At 39.0% G+C, this 17,891-nt stretch overlaps 1 protein-coding gene across 4 annotated transcripts in view; it reads right to left on the reverse strand.

Moving 5' to 3' along the window:
- Positions 1 to 6,075: 6,075 nt before the first annotated feature.
- Positions 6,076 to 17,891, reverse strand: part of LRRIQ1 (leucine rich repeats and IQ motif containing 1) — a 178,788-nt gene continuing 166,972 nt past the window's right edge. Inside the window, exons 27-28 of one of the 4 annotated variants that reach the window (XR_012078573.1) lie at positions 11,794 to 11,897; positions 6,076 to 6,092 (exon numbers count right to left, since the gene is read on the reverse strand). Coding sequence is in view for 3 of the 4 variants with exons in the window: in XM_072973307.1 (XP_072829408.1) it covers positions 15,728 to 15,870 (143 nt within the window). In the remaining variant the exon portion in view is untranslated. Of the gene's footprint in view, positions 6,093 to 11,793; positions 11,898 to 11,984; positions 12,250 to 12,893; positions 12,985 to 15,297; positions 15,871 to 17,891 lie in introns of those variants that run through there. The other 3 variants (XM_072973310.1, XM_072973309.1, XM_072973307.1) reach the window with 3 other exon arrangements.

Genomic DNA, 17,891 nt, shown 5'->3' on the forward strand with positions numbered 1-17,891 from the left:
GTCTGGGCAAGAAAAGGCCGCCATTTGCAACAGGCCTTTTAAACTGGAAATCTGGTGAACACTCCCACAGGTTGGCGACTAAGGATTGCGTCTTCCAAGGGCGGCCTCTGCTCGACAGCCTTTCCCGCACAGGCTCTCGCAGCGCCTGTTCCGTCTTCCCAGGCCAGGCAGCCACCCTGGGGCCTTGGGCGCGCCGGGCAGACCCCACTCTGGGGTGGAGAGGCCAAGCCCAGCTCCGGCGAGCTTCCGGGTGGGCTCGGAAATTTCCACTTTCTTCAGGGTCTTGGCTGACCTAGGACTTACTGGGAGACCCTCTTCGAGGCCAGCCGGGGCCGCCGCCGGGGAGGAACAATCTGGGAGCGCTGCGCATCTCGGAGCTGCTCCGTAGTACTGCCCTAGGAGCGGAGCCAGCCCTCAACCCAGATCCGGCTGAGCGGAACCCGAGCGGACTGCCGGGAACTGCAGCCCCGGTTCTCCCGAGACGCTTCTCCCGGGGATCCGCACAGCTCAGTTCACGTCGCGCCGCGCGTAGCGTGGCCTTGAGCGCGCACTCAGGTTCTGGCGAGTTGACACTATTCATGAATGATACAGCTGTTGTTGTGTCATTGTTACTATCTCCCGAGCTGTGCAGCCGGTACCAGCCACTAATTGTTAAATCTCAAAGGGGCGCGGTCAAAGAAAATCTTTCAGGGACCGCGCCCGGAGGGAATGCCAGACTGCATCAAGGTGCGCGAACTCTAAGCGTGGTATCCTCGGAATTGGGTGGAGGGAGGTGGGGGGGGAGGCCTAGGAGAAGCAGGCGGGAGGGTACCCTAGGACATCCTGTCCATGTTTAAGACAGAGGAGCAAGCAGTGCGCTTCCTGAGCACTTTCTAGCTGTTCCTGGGCCGCCCCTACGGGAACGTTGGATGTCCAGTTACCCACTCACTCCCCTGTAGGTTGATCATTTTTGATTCTCTCCCTTCCCCTTCAGTACCTTACCTTCAGATACTCTGAAAGCCTGACTTTCTCTAACAGACACGGGGAGGATAAGAGAAATGGTCGTTTAATAGGCTTTTCAAAAATTCACAGCAGCGAGAACAACGCCTTGCTGACTTGAGGAAATATACAAACAACTCCGAGCTATAAACTTGGTTATGTCGTAGAGCTCTGTCAGCGTGTTTATAAATATGCGTCTTAAGAGCCCTAAATTCCCTGAAGAAAAAAAAAAAACTCGGTGTCTTCTAAATGAAAGACATATGATGCAAGCTCTAGAGTACTTGTAAACCAATAATGGTCCGGCTCGCAGAGGAAACTACAGGGGAGCCAAGGTCGACAGCTGCCTGGTAAACCCGTTGTCACCCCACACCTCAACCCCACTTTTGATGGTAGTGGTTGGAGGGATGGGTGCAAGGTGTCACCAACCCCACTTAATATCCCTGGAGCCTCTTGGAAATGCAAATCTATTACACCTGTATGTATGGGGACATGTAACCACATGTGCCCATAACAGAGGGAACAGCTAATGGCAAACTCCCATAACGAATGCTTAATCTGCAGTTTTTGGCAAGAAGCTGGGTCTCTGGTTGCCAAGAGCTGCATTAAATGGATTCTGAGAGGTTATGATGGAGTTTATGCTAACGACACAACTCTAACCTTTGGAGCATTAACAATAAATTTAAAATAATATTAATTAAAACAATACTATTTAAAGGATTTCTGGAAGCCGCATGAAGGGAGAAGAAATTGGAGGCTAATTGGATCGGAGGCTGTCTCACCTTCCCTGAGATCTACCTGGGCATTTTCTGCCTGATGCTTTGAGGATAATCTTGGAAACTGACCATAGCACTTTGATAAATACTTTTGGCTACTCTATCCAGAACAGGCATGGCTTTTTTCGTCAGGCTTTAAAAACCTACTCCCAATCCACGTTCATTATCCCAGCCCTCCCCAAATCCAACCAGTGGGCATGGCTAGAGCCCCCGGGGCCAGTGCCCTGAGGAACGATGGCTGGCAAGAGAGACCTAGTTTACTAAACCAGGTTCTAATTGGGGTTTTATCTCCTCACACTCAGCCCATCACCCTTAGGCTGCTGTTCCCTTCTTTGCTCCACCTTTCTGTTTTGCCTGTGAGAGTATTGTTCATCACTTTCCATACCAGGAACCTGGGTTCTAAATCCAGGATTCAGCTCCCCATCTTTCATGTTAGTCAAGGAATCTACCTGGCCGAGAGCGCTTGCTGGAGGTGGTGGGAGTGGGGTGAGAGTCAGGGTAGGAGAGGGATGGAGATGAGAAGCCGCTGTCAATTTCTTTTAAATCCTAACAAAATTTAGGACATCCTAGGATGCCGGCACTTTCAGCTCCCTGAGCTCCTGATGCTTCTTCACAGCTCTTTGATGGGACTGAGGCACAGTGAGTCAGGAAGGAATGTGCAGAGTCCAGAAAGCTGAAGGCTGAGGGTTAACAAGTATTGCAGGTTCAAGTCTCAGTCTCCTGGAGACACTGTTTTCTCATTCCTCTGGCACCACTGATGCTAACACAGTGGAAAGGATATTTTGTGAAGTGACTCTGACATTCCGGTTTGACGTTACATTGAACATTCCTGCAACCAGTTTGTGGTTGTTGCTTGTTGTTAGGGGCCAACTCCCCAAACACAGTGATTTGGAGGTGTTTTTTAAAGTTTTCTTTATTTAGTTCCATTTAGAGTCTAGGATTAGAATAACTGAATAAATTAAAACTAGTTGAAAAGTCCACTGAAATGACTTATTTGACACCCCCGCCCCCACATACAGACACACACAAAGGTAAATTCAGATTAAGCCAAGTTCAGATAAGGGATTGGCTGTCAGCTTGGCTTACTTTACGTTTTAAAAAATTCTCGTGGTCTGAAAGCTGCTTTTGATGCCCCCCCCCCGCCTCGGAGAATATATTTTGGGAAATGAAAAATACTTTGAGTACATACATCAAAGCAGCAACTGAAGCAACGCATAGAGCACTCTGGTTCCTTTATCAACTAATTGAAAGAAATGTCACACTTATATAGTCCTAGTGGGACTATCAAGATAGGATTGCAAGAATTTTCATCTTAGCACTTTCTTTTTGCGGCAAGAGTTTAAGGCATCTCAGTAAGTAAAGCTAGGAAAAATGCATGCTGAATCAGATGAACTATGACAAATGTAGAAAAGCAAGGGTCTGGAGAGGGGAGGGGAAGCTGGGTGGAGAGAAAACCCTCATGAAAAAGTACTAAAATAGTTGACTGTCATGTCTGATGGCCTGAAGCCAAGTGGCTTCATGTTTGGTGTGTGCTCCACTGGCTGCTGTTTTCCTCCCCTGGTTTCGTCTCCAGCCTTCCCACAGCTCTACAGACATAACAGATACCGAAATACATTCTGCATCGGAGCAGCTCAGGAGGACTTCATCAACATAAAAAATATCTACACACACAGAGAAACATTTTAAGATTTTCTTTAAAATATATGTCCCAATTCAGCATCATCTACTCCAGAAAACACACTTACAGAGTAATATAGAACTTCGTCATATTTTCGAAGCTTCTGTATTTTAATTAAAAAAAATGACCTGAATTGTAATCAGTCTTGTCAGTCTTTCAAGTGTGCTGTTAATGAAGCTCTCAAATATCATAGATTAAATTTTCTTGTGATTTCGAGCATACTAAATATTTCGGTATTTTAGAAACTCACATGATTCTTCTAAGACCTTATTTTTGAGTTTCAGCTTGTTTCAGTAGTAGTTTTTCAGTTGCCCTTTTTTTAACGAGAGAAATGGATTTAACTTCTGTTCTCGTAAAGGATCCAATTTAAATGTGAAAATCTACAACCATTTTCCCCACTTGCAAATATTTTGACTTATCTAACATGCCACTGTTTACATTTACCATAGAAATGTATTATTACAAATATTAAATAATCATAACCGCGATAATCCAATCACCTGCATTTCTCTTTATGGCTGTCCTCATTGTTTCAAGACGTTCTGAATGTAATAAAATAAAAGACCATTAAAGTTAGACCTCTTCTATGACACAGAGAAGATCATGCACTTAATTATGCACTTTTTATATAGTGCATAATTAAGCTAAACTGTATCCAATTCATAAATCCAGATTCCACTAGCAAATTTTATTCGTTTACCTATAACATGTCTTCCACTCTTATTTGAGATATGAACTGTTTAAACTTCTAGCTAATATATTTTCGATACATTTTCCTGCTGATTTATTAGATACATCTTAAAAGAAAGAACTTCTTATTGTCAAGATGATGCTGTGCAAACGCACTTACGCCTTGAGTTTTCGCGTTGTAGGGAAAGACTTCCTTAACATCTCAGTACAGATAGAGGCAAAATGACACGACGGATGTTTCTCCTTTGGACTGGAATTACATAGTATACGTGTAAAATTCATGGTCGTTGAACAAACCCGACCAGGGTAAGGCCAATAGACATAATCAAAGCAGTTCCAAACGGAGAGAAGCAAATTCTCCTCCCTTTAGACCCCCAAATACTGTGCCCCTCCCTCGCCGAAGATTACCCTTTACCTCGGGACAGGAAAGCAGGGTTTGGCGGCGAGGCTGTGCGCTTAGAACGCACCTCTCCGTAAGAAGCTGGAAAAAAAGCACCTTTTTGCCGTGGTGCTTTATGAATGCAACCGAAAGAAGAAAAATACAAACCCGCTTATTACAGCAAGGATTATTCCGAAGAAAAGGGGACGGAGGGAGGACAGCGCCAACCCCTTCATTCGAAAAATCATTAAAGAGCTTTAAAGAAAGGTCAAGATTAATAGTCACCCACTTCTCCTTTCCAACCTGCCCTGCCCGCCCTCAGCAACGTAAATGCCTGCTGTGAATTTTGATAAGTGAGCTTTAACTTGCAAAGTGCCAGAGATGAGTTGCGGAACGCAAAGCTCTCCGTGGCTCGCGGAAGGAGAGCCGAGCTCGTGGGGCACCCCTCGCTGGGGTGCTGGCAGGATCTGGGGCTGCGGGCGGCGCCCCCGCCGCGCCAACCCGCGCCGCAGAGCCCGCGCCCCTGCGCCACCACGGCCGCGGTCGACCCCACGCCGGAGTTCGCCTGGGAGCCGGAGCCGAGCAAACTTCCGGAGGCCATTCGGAGCGCCCCCTTCCACCAGTGGGTTGCCACCTGGTGCGCACCTCGGGGCGGAGGGCGGGGGCGGTGGGGGGCGGGGGAGGACCACCCTCCCGGCCACCGGCCCGGGGGAGCCGCTGGGCACCGCTCTGGCGGGCCTCTGGGGCGAGGGCTGAGTCTCCAAATGCCGCCTGATTTGACCTCAAGGCAGTAGGCAAAGTCGCCGACGACTGGGGACGACTCTGGTTAAGGGCGCAGATGTGGAGGAGTCTCTATCCGGAGCAAAGAGAATGAAGTTTCGCTTCTCTTGTAAACTTAAAAGAGACTCGACGACTACAAGAAAGAAGTTAGTGGTTAACTGGTTTGTTGCTAATATTTCATCAGTGGTGCCCTCCCTCCTTTAAAGTCTAACTCTTGGAAAAACAACATATTTTAAGCTTTCCATCCAAATATTGATACTGGCAAATAGATCATCCAACCGTCCCCTGGTAAGGACAGGGCCTTTTTTGTTTTACAAGTTGGCAATCAGTTAATCCATATCACAAACTGCTGCAGATGTAGGGAATAAAGCAGAAGACTTGTAACTCTTTTTTAACAGTAGTATGTGCGCGTGAGTGTGAAGTAGTGCCCACCTCACTCTTCTACCTGTCTGCCACCGCGAATGAGGCCCTCCGGTACTGGGGAGAGCCAGGTTTCAGCCTGACTGCGAGAGGTTTCTAGCAGATACGGTAAATGCCAGGCAATGATCCGATCTCTTCTTAAGAACTTGCTTTACCGTAAAAATTTTTTACCCTTCACTGGATTTATTTTTTTAATGTCATTTTTGTGGAACAAAGCTGACGCACTACCTCTAGCAGGGTGGCGCCCGCCGCCTTGGAAGACGTCTGTCTGATAGAAAGGAATCCTCAGGACCTTAGCGGATTACGTCATTGCTCAGTTCCCAACAGCAGATGCCCCAAAGGACCTTTGTTGTAAAGTCAGAACAGTTATACACGTTCCTATGTTCACAGTTTGCTGTCGGAGATCACAAAATGTCATGAACGGACAATTTATTAATCACGTTCAAATATAACAAAATATATACTGCTATTCTACCAAATAGTTCAACGAGTATTTTTCAAGTTACCAAAAAGAAAGAAAACAAAATTGGCTTTGAACAATTCATTGATATTAGATTCTTTGTGAGATTTCAACCACTTGTGTAATACCAAAAGAAGAAGAAGAAGAAGAAGAAGAAGAAGAAGAAGAAGAAGAAGAAGAAGAAGGAGGAGGAGGAGGAGGAGGAGGAGGAGGAGGAGGAGGAGGAGGAGGAGGAGGAGGAGGAGGAGGAGGAGGAGGAGGAGGAGGTGGAGGAGGTGGAGGAGGAGGAGGAGGAGAAGGAGGAGAAGAAGGAGAAGAAGAAAAATTATAATAAGCTCAGCTCTTAGGTAGGACTTTAATTTTAAAAGGAACTTGTTTTGGAGCAGAGGGAAATCTCTTTCATGCAGTTACTTATAGGGGATCCACATATTTCCAATGAAGTTCATTTTTTATTAACATTAATGAAATTATTTCTTTTACTCTGTATTTGATTCACATATGCTACTTTTGGGGAGCGGGGTTGGCAGTCATTATTTTGCTACATTAAGAACTGCTCAATAATTGAATTGAATTAAGCAAAATCTAAGTAACTGATTATTCTGTTTTTAGTAAGAATGTCCTTTAATCTTGCATTCTGTTTAATGTTAATACAACTTTGAACACTGTCTTCAGAGTTTAAAAAGAAATATAAATCTTGGCAAAATAAAAAAGGGAAGAAACTTTATTAATGTAATTTTTATTTTTCATGAAATAAAATATGGGCAGTGTCTCATTTGAGCTATATGAGTTTCCTTGGACGTCTTTAACTACTGGCTCACAGATGAGGGAAACTGCATCAGATATGAGGGCTTCTTTACAATATCTCATGCAACTTTTTAGCTCCAGAAATGAACACTAAAATCCTGTGAATCATTTTTAAAAATTCTCTTCAGGTATTATCTATAAAAGGTGGACCTTAATTCTATCCAATATTTTCACCAAAAAATAAAATATAGTTATTGCATTCATAAAATTTTACAAAGTATGCATTCTCAGGAGGGCTAGTTAAAGCCATAGAATACAAGAAAAATTGGGAGGCAAATATTTTTGGAGAAGGTAGAATGATGGAATTAAACCAATGAAGATCAACTTAAAAGTTGTGAGTTAAGGTTAAAAAAATTAATATAGGAGAAGGGAAACAAAGCTTTATTGTAAGAGTTCATAGAATAAAGATCTGAGGATATCTTGAGTCTGCAGCATGACAGTTGCTAATACAGCTACTACAAACTTAGCTTATATTGTATTAACAAAAGTGAAGCAGTCACACATCAAGAAAAATCAGGACCTCCCCACACACTGTATTATGCAGAAATCTAGACAACTGAGAACTGCTCTGGAAACTATTTTTACTGAGAGAAATGAACAATTTTGAGCCTTTCTAGTGTACAGTAGGGGAGTCAAAGAGGATTTGGGAACTATGTCATAGACAGAATGGTAAAAGGAGTTTGTGATTTTTCAGCTAACAGAATACATGCAGAGGAATGATTTTTCAGTTTAGCCCCAGTGTGGAACTAAGTGGATCAGGTTCAGTTAGAAAACAGGTTTTTTTTGTTTTGTTTTGTTTTGTTTTTTAATGTAAAAAGGAACCTTTTTTTTTAAAACAATGACAGTTCTCTGACTGAAGTGGGCTGACTGTCAAAGCTGCACGCTATTGGACAAAAGATGTTAGAGAGGGAAGTCTGTGTTGTCTCTTCCCAATCAGTTTCCAAGTGATGTTCTTAATGCTTACAGTAGCATTACATCTTTGAGACTTCTGTCACAAAAAAATGTACTATTAATTTCCAAATTAGGATTACTTTTCTCTAAGAAAAAAATAACTTTGTATCATAATTTTACCTTACTTATGAGCTGAAATTAAAGACTATACTTGGAAAGCAAGTGTTTCCTGTCAAATAACCATAGTAGCATTCTGGCCTGCCTGTATTTTTCTTATCTAGATAAACTTTTTGATTACCTATCAATGGCATTTGGCTAACTGGTTGCACACAACTTCTGTGACAATGGATATGTACACATCACTGTTTACCTATAATACCAAAAATGTAGTAAAGTGTAGCCTAGATTGACACCCAGCAGGGTTTGGGTCCAGCTCTACCACCTCTGGCTTTGTTCTGTTGAGAAAAGTGTATAACCATTCTAAGATTCAGTATCATCTTCTGTAAAATATGTCTAGGAGAAGTACCTATCTCAAAAGATGGGAGTAAATATTAGGGGAGTTAATGAAGTGAAAGCATTTAGGGGCAGTGCCTGGTCATATTATAGGCACTAAATATTTACTATTAACATGATATTTAAAAAATTTTAGATGGGAAATCATTCAATAAAGATTAGGAACATAGTAAAAATAAATGGTGGTATTAAATGAAAAATCATTTTAAAAACAGAAAATTCAACCATTTAAATTAAGAAAATGAAATATAATTACGGTTACTTAAGAGCTAGAAAGAGGAGGAGTATCATACATGGAAACAAATCTCCATAAGGATTGTGTGTCCTGAGGTGTGTGTACTGGTTTAAGGTAAGTGCGCTTGCCCCCAAATACTGTTCAGTTAGGCTGTAAACACAGGTATTACTTCTAACAAATTTTCCAAGATTTTTGTGACTCAGGAGACTGGGGTCCTATTCCCAGCTCTATTGTTAACTATCAGTTGGTATAACCCAAAACAAATACAGTTATCTGTTAAGGTCTCAGCTTCTGTTGTTAAAATATTTCCGTTGTAAGCCATGTGTTGAAAAAAAGACTATATTGAATTTATTTATTAGAAATATAATTCTTATCAATTAAACTATATGGTCTCTAGGAGGCTGCTGTGGACTGAATGTGTCCTCTCCAAATTCGTATGTTGAAACCATAATCCCCCAAGTGACAGTATTTGAGGTGGGGCCTGAGGGAGGTAGTTAGGGTTGTATTTGGTCATGAGAGTGGAGCCCATGTTGAGATTAATGTTCTTATAAAGGGGTGAAGAGACAAGAGTTCCCTCTCCCTGCCATGGAAGGGTGTGGCAAGAAGAGGGCCCTCACCAAGAACCAACCTCAGAATTCAAGTCTCCAGAACTGGAGAGATAAATGGCTGTTGTTCAAGTCCCCCAGTCTACTGGATTCTGTTAGCGCAGCCCGAGCAGACTGGAGCAGAGGTCTTCTGATCCTTGGATTCTAATAGACTCCAAGTAAATAATACGAGAAATTCTAGCTTTTCCCAGCCACTGCTAGACTTAAAGGACTTAGCGCAGTGCTTCTGAAAGCCTCGTGGCACTCATTCCCTGGGAAAGAATAGCTTGCTCAGGATGTCGCTGTCTGTATCAATATCCTTGTGAGGAAAAGAATTCTGCCGATGCATGTGCTTGGAAGCAGCTTCACTCAGATTGAAGCATCAGCATATGTGAAATCAGCTCTCAACAGACTCTGAAAGGCTAATGCCTCTGTAGGTCATTCAGTTTTCTCCCACTGGACACACAAGTTTTAAGTGCACTCAATAGTCCAGAACTTTGGGATAGGCAACTTTATTGTTATCATTTCATATCTGAATCAAAGTAATATTTTGCCTAATCATGTCTATTTTTATTTTGAAATTACCCAGTAACTGTTGGTAATAATGTTATCTGAAAATATTTTTCCTATTTTTGAAAACCATCACATAGCAGTTTTCCACCTAGAGACCACATACAACCTATGATCTGTAGACTGGACTGGTCTCAGGGTACTTTATCCGATCCTACTTTCCCATCGCATTTCCCACTAACAACCTGTCTCTCTCACCAGGCTCTCTCAGTCCCTGGATTGTCCTACTTTCCATTCCCTGGACATGTTGCTGCTATCTATCTCCAGGTACTTACTCAGACTGTATATTTTGCCTAAAATGCTTTCCTCAACAGCAATTCATCCTTCAAGATCAGTTAAATAGAATATGAAAACACCCCTTTCCTATCTATTTGTATTTGAAACGAATCCTTCCCATGGCCCATTTTCTATCCCCTTTAGGATGCTAAAGTAAAAGTTCTGTATAGTGTTGTTTATTGGATCTAGGTTAATACTGATCTTTTAAAATTAATTTATATTTATGGAGATGATAAACAAGATTTTGTTAATTTTAAAAACTGAATAAAGAAAGAAATCAAATCAAGGGATGGATATCCTTTTCTTTGTCTCCCTAAAGAGACAGGGGCCAGTATTTCCTTTGAAGGGGAGGACATGGGAGGAGAACTGAAAGGACAGGAGAATGGGAGCCAGTCTAGCCAATTACTTGGCATCTCCTTTGGGACTTGGTAGTTGAAACAGTTCATGGTCTCTTTTGGAGTATAGAACACTACCTACAGAATTGTTGTGTAGACATTTCATCTTGTTTTTTAGAAATATGCTTTTCACTTGTCCATGTGAAAAAATGAAGGTAACATGCTATTAGAAGTGTATGCCTTTTACATTTCCAAAGTATTGTGCACACACTTCCGATGGAGGAGGCTCGATAGCTATGTATCTGAAGCATTCTACTTCCATTTCAAGGCAAATCAAGAGAAGTTGGTTTTCAGGATCTTTTAAAAATATTTTTTCATCATTTCATGGAAATACTTCCTAGATGAACTATGTAGAATTGATCCAAGTTTTGATTTAATTTTGGAAGATTAGCCTGGAAAGATTTTCTGTGTCAAGTCACCAATTATTGAGTGCTTGTGAGACACAAAGAACTAGCAAGTGGCTTCTCATGTTCTTCATCATTTGAGCTCTAGAAGGCTCTGAGTTACAATTTTAATTTACTAGTAAGCAAACAGGCTCATAGAGTTTGCTACTTGTCCACGGCAGAGTGAGGATTAGAACACAGGACAGTTAGGTTACAAAAACCATGTTCTTTGCACTTTCTTCCGCATGTATCATATCAAAATACATACTGAACAGAACAAAACTGCTGTGCTGATTTCCTACTTTGTTCTATGTATTATATTATATTTAGTTATTCTAAGCATTGGTTTCAGTTTGAAGTTAATAAAAAGTCCATGGTTAGACCTGAATGATCCAGAGAGAGATGAGAAACAGACCCACTCTTACCATGTCTTCTTGTAATTTTCTGTTGATACATGAACTCTGGGAGAGAAATCTTGAATCCAATAATTGTGGGAAGAAACCTCATATCCATATCAAAGAGCAAGGCTGTAATGTTAGGATTTGTTTATTTGACTTGGATTGTGTATAGTTAAATACGATTAATTGTTATACACTTACAGATATCCAATCAGAAATCATATTTTTATACCTTTTAATTTTTTCTCCAAGACAGGTAATTTTAGAGGCTATTAGAGCTGAAGTTTTCTCCCGTAAGATAATGCTCTTATAATTCCATTTGATAAAAAATGTATTGGATATGTTGGGTTAAATAAAATATATTAACTTTATCAGTTCCTTTTTACATTAGTAATGTGGCTACTAGAAAATTTAAAATTACATATTTGGCTTACATACTTCTATTGTACAATGCTGCTCTAGACCAATTCTATAAAATTTAAGAAACAAGTTTGAAAGTTCCCATTTTAGCCTTTGCAGGAGAAAATTACTTTTCAGAAATTCCAATGATATACTTAAGAAAAAAAAAAGTTTTACACTTACTCACCTGGTTGCCACTGGCAGGTGCATTCAGACCTCCGTGAGGAAAGCATGGACTTGAAGTGGCTTCTCATCTTTGCTCTTGTGAAGTAAAAGTGGTTAAAACAAGACCTGCTAAAATGTAGGGATGCTATGAGGTTACACTCAGTCATAATAAAAATAAGCCTTGAAATAAAAGGAAGACTTTACCTGTGGTAATGTTAATTCAGTGGCTTCACTTTTCTCTAAAACGTCATAGAAAGGATCTGTCTTTCTGTAGCACCTTGGTTAGTTGTTCTCCAAAAGCAAAGATGACAGCCAAGCACCAGAGAAGCCCTCATTCTAACCTCCTTGTGCGAAAGCTGACGTTACCAATGGTGATGCTGCTTCCTGCATCCTTCCTTACTGAGCTCCAGAGTCCTCACGACCTCCTCCTACAGGTGGCCATTCCAGAGCTACTAGAGAGGGATCTTGCCCTTTAGTGCTGGCAGAGATATAAGTTATGAATGAAACGTTACTCGAAAAGTTTCAGTTTAATTTTTGACTTGAATAAAACTCTGGATCCTAGAATCAGTACATGAACTGCATATTTGGAGGGAAGGAAGGACGGGGGGCAGGCTATTACTGCATAAAGCATTTGTTAGAAACACACTACATTTGTTGTTTTCAAATGCAGTATATTCATTTTTGCAACTGTTGTTGGCTTTTAGGTTTTAGGTCTTAGATTAAAACTGGACTTACACTAGGATGCCAAATATAATATGGCTTCCATTAAGAGACCCCACCTATGTCACAGTTGAAATCATGCCATTTGAAAAATTAACAGCTATACATATATAAAACCTGACATAATATAGACTACATGGGTGCTAATTCTACTTCTTACCACCAGTAACACAAAAGACTTCTTGACTTTATAAGATGGTCTGTTAATAAAACCAAATACACACACATATACACTATATGAGAGTTAAATTTAATTAATGCAGAGTTATATGCAATTGTCATCTTGAAGTCTAAAACCACAGAGGAGGGTTTTCTTTCCTTTTATTTAATAATATTCACTATGTTTGCATGTGCCTAGTAGTTAACATTTTGGACAGCATAGGTCTGAATTATACTTATCTGCTGGAAAGAGGTTTTCTCTGAATCTCACAAACATAATGACAAAAAGCAGCTTCATTTCAGTATCATGGTAGGTAACAGATTTCCTTCCATACTGAAATAGACAGTAAAATTACATCTCCTTTTAGTGATTAGTTACAAATTAGTTTTTTTGGGGGGGGTACAGCTCAGTGGTACAGTGCATGCCTAGCATGCACGAAGTCCTAAATTCAACCCCCAGTACGTTTTTAAAAAATACATAAATAAACAAACCAACCAAAAGTTAGACTGAGGTTGGTAAAAGGTACTCAATAAAATTACTTCAAAAAATTAGTTTTGACAACCGATATTCTACAGAAAGCTTAAGGGTCTTCTTCCCCTATTAAATCATATTCACTAGATAACTCACTTGCCCTTAGTACAGTCATGAAAATCATAAATCCTGGCCTCTAAATATGATAGAAATTGCATTTGGTACTAAACATGAGAGTGCTGTACCACCAACTAATGTATGAGCACAGTAAGACATTAGGATGTGGAGTGCTTCCCACAGCATCTAATAGGATCTCTTATAATGCACTATGTGCACAGAGATGTTGGCAGACTGGCCCTTGGGAGGGTGATATCTCCATAAAGCAATATAGTTAACTCTGAAATCAAGACAGTCTAGAATCTCCAAACATCCTATCAGCCTTTTTGTGATCAGTCATTCATTTGCCATTCCTACTATAAGTGACTGGTGATGACTGTTTGTGATAGCGGGGAAGGCAGTCAGGTAGGAAGGTGAGAATTGAACTAGGAAAGGGTTGGGCATAGGACAGAGGGTGCAGGAAAGAACAAAATGCCATTCTGAGTTGTGCATTCGAACAGTAGTGTTGCCTGGGTCAATGTCAAATGCAAAATTCCGTCAACTAAGTGACAATACAAGCTCAAATTTTTAACATTCCAAATCTGAAAGACAAATCGTTGCCTTAATGTCTTATCAAAGAAATGAGAGAAAGAATATCTCGTTTTGATTTCTTTTCAGGTTTTATTCAATTTTTAAAATTAAGAAATGTCAATTAAAATTTAAAATGTGTTTAATTTTAAAAATGTACCTTTTCTATCTTCATAAACACAAATGAGCTAATGTCAAAATGGTTAATTTTGAACTTTGAAAAATTTTTTAAAACACCATTTTAAGGCTGGACACAATAAACAACACTACAAAGAACTGTCAATTTAACTCCGTAATTAGGAAACTATTTTATTGACATATGTATCAATCGTCACCTACAAATTTAAGGAGCATCAACATCCATCATTGCCCTAAAAATTAATATTATGGAACAATTACACAGATCACACAATAAGGAAACTATAGGTTAAATTACTTTAGGCTTTAAAACAATTTAATCATTAAGGATCTCACTTCTCATACCAGCCTTTCCACTTCATTGATTTGCACATATGAACCATAAATCCTCATCAGTATCAGCTTTAATGCGGTTTTCTCCTGCAGGGTTCACAATAAGCTGAGATAAAATATTTTCCATCATTACATTATGTTGGTTTGTGGATGCTGTTAGTAAGAGGATGACATTAAAGCATGTTCATAAAGTAACTTGCATATGGAACTTACTTTCCAAAGCTTCAATTTCTAGGCCACAGCATATGAATCTTTGTTTCCTTTACTGATTGACAGCTCAAGGCCTGTTACCATTTCCATCTCAATCAAGTTAAAAGAGATTTAGAGGTTTGAAATGCAATAGAGCTGCACAAGTAGGTGGGGGACGAAGACTGAATAAATGCATCTCTTAATCTGCCTAGTCAGTTTTAAATGAAGTATTTCAATAGAGTGTGAAAAACTAAACTAAACTAAACTAAAAAGTTCACTGGATCCTATTACACAGCAACACACCAGAAAGTCACTGGAGAACTTAGCTTTGTGAAAAATAGCTCCAGACCAAGGAGGGTCAAAGATCCTAAACAGCATTAAAGGTAAATGCAGCATTTTATGTACTAAGATAACAGAGACTATTTACCACACAGTAGTGAGAGTTTAACAAAATTCGTCTGTAATTTTAGAAAATATATTATTACAAAATATAAGGCTAGGCTTTGAAAAGTGGAAAGGATTTTTTAAATGACAAATATTTAAGGCACCTTTAAAAATTAAAATGTTTGAGTCAGAAGAATGTTAATGAATCAGAAGGAGCATCTACCCTTCATAAGAATGAAACATAAGAATGAAACATTACAGATAAAATATACAATTTATTAAATTGATAAACATTTAAGTTTGTATTTCATTTAAATTTAAACAGAATGTGTATTTTCTGAACACAACTCTAATCTATTTAAGATGACTTAAAGTAAAAAGAAAGTAAATGCTATTTTCATTATCTGTTCTTATCACTTTTTATATGTCAATTTACCCTTAAAATATCCAATTATAAAAATCAGATCAAATAAAACTTATTAATATATTAAGGATTCACTAATACCATAAACAGTCCAATAAAATATAGCTGTATCCTTTTATATGTATGGTATTACAATTTATTCTTGGTAACAAAAACCATCTTTAGGACACATGTCATACAAATTTTAAACAAAGGAAGAAATTGGATATGCAAATTCCATTACAATATTTCAAGAATTAATTTCTGGGAGCCATTCCACATGAACACAGGAACAACAGCAAAACTGTATGTTACAGATGGAAACCAAGATAAACAAAATTGGGAAATATGTATAATGATACAAATTAAATACAGTACTCTAAAACCTTGTATCCAATTGGTAACATAACCAGATATCCACAGATTTCTTGAAAAGAAACCGTTTGCCATTTGTTTTGAATGCTGAAGCTTGAACTAGTTGGAAGTTTTCTCCTTCTTTTTGCCACTTCCCCATCCACCACTGAGTTGTACAGGATTGTCACGGAATGATATACGCTCTTTCTTAGAAGGTCTTGTATTTGTTATCATTGGTGCAAGTATTCCCTTAACTGAACAACCTACAGTGATATTAAATGTACACTTTCATGTCATTTGATCCAAGTAAAATTATATTTAAAAGTAAGAAATATATTTGTCAATCACATGCATTTTAGGACTACATGATCTTTGAGTTTTAAAAAAGTATATGGAGTTTCCTTTTTGTTGGCAAAGTAATATCATCAAAGTTTAGTGAAAATTATATTTAGAAATAGACTAAAAAAAATTAGATAGACATAACAGTTTCCTTTTATGTACAATTCAAATGTCCCCAGTATTTTAAGACTATGAGATACGTCTTCTTAGTGTCTAGATATTTAATTTGTTTATGTTTTCATGGTATAAATTTTTATAATTGTTTCTATTTCATAAATAATGAATATATTAAAATTAGATTTAGAAATAGTCCTATTGAATTAAAAGACTTTTCCAGGAAAAAAGAGTTCTTGGTAAAATGGAAAGCATTTTAGATATAGAGTCTAAAGATATTCATGGGTCCTAGTGTGGCTGTATAAAACACAGCTTTGTACTGGACACGTCACAGCCTTTCTGAGCCTTAGTGTCATAACTGAGAGAAATAATCATTACTGGGTTGTTGTGAAGATGAACTTCCTGATTATATTGCAATGGTGGTTAGACCCATGAGAGTGCTTTGTAAACAGGTGCTATAAAATGGGAGAAATTATTTATATTCAACAAGTTAGAACTTACCCAGGAAAAAGTAACAAAAATTGTTAGAGCTTAAAAGCAAATACTATGTTTAAGACTGGGATAGTGGATTAGGAATTTACTCGGCAAGACCACAAAATGCCATATCAAGAATACTATTAAAGAATTATGATCATTTGTTTTAAATCTCCTGAGGATTAAGCAAGTGCACAGGGCTGTATCTGTGGGGACATGGTTTGAAAAGCAGCAGAGTGAGGCATTCCAGAGCTTCCTCAGAATTGGTTTGAGGCAGACTCAAATCACGTGACACGTCATTGCGATGCTTTTGTCTTTAAAATAAATGTACGGGGGAAAATATCAAATTTTTTTTGAAATTAATACTTTTGCAACTAAAATTTAAAATACTTCAAAAACGTGTCCAAATAAAAAGGTTAGGAAACATCAGACTGTGGAAATTAGTCTGTAATTTCAAATTTGGTGCAACATAATGGTGAAAATTGATTGTAAAAGTCTATCTTATATTTAAAAGCTCTTTTAAAACAGAGTATTGCTTTTTGGTTTTTAATCTTAAAACTGACATTAGGAAAACAAATTCAAAGGACTTAATAAACATCTATAAAGGGAGCATATTTTACTTTTAGTGCATAAAGAAAATGTTACTAAAAGGCAGCAAAAAAACATTAAAAGCTATTGTTGTAGGAAACAGTATTCTAGGCACAGAGAGGTAGGAAACAGTATTCTAGGCACAGAGAGGCTGATGTCTTTGGCTATAGGCACAAGTCAGTGACAGAGGCAGAGGCAGAGGCAGAACAGAGAGCAGTTTAGAGACCTTCACAGCTGGTATTCATGAAGGCCATCTAGGCAGAGAGACAAACAAGAGAGATGCCAAGTGAAGCTGGCTTCTCAGCCCTGGCCAGATTTAGCCTGCGTTAAACCACCCTTGGCCAGTCAGTCAGTGTCCTTTGTGAAACTGTAAGAATCTTTCAAGCAACAGGAATATTACTACTTCATAAAAGCTCGGATTTCCTAATGGTAAAATAGTGGCTTAAAAAATGTAAGAAAGCATCTTCAAAGTGTATCCTCTTTTTACTTACTAGTTACATATTGGAAACATTTTTTTTTAACCAAATAATAGAATGGAATGTCTACTTTGGTCCATTTAAAAAACAATAACAGTAATAGCAAACCCACGCCTTTCCCTGGCAGTAAAAACTCTTTGATAAAGTATTTCCTGGATAACAAATAGCTCCTAACAAGAACACATTATTTAGGGAGAATGCTGGGGCTCGGTGGGCAGCAGGGCAGGGAGGAATGAGAAATGAAGAGCTATGGGGACACATTTAGAACTCAGGTGTATTTATTTACCTGCATA

Source organism: Vicugna pacos, chromosome 12 (genome assembly GCF_048564905.1).
Source record: "Vicugna pacos chromosome 12, VicPac4, whole genome shotgun sequence".
Taxonomy (NCBI): Eukaryota; Metazoa; Chordata; class Mammalia; order Artiodactyla; family Camelidae; genus Vicugna; species Vicugna pacos.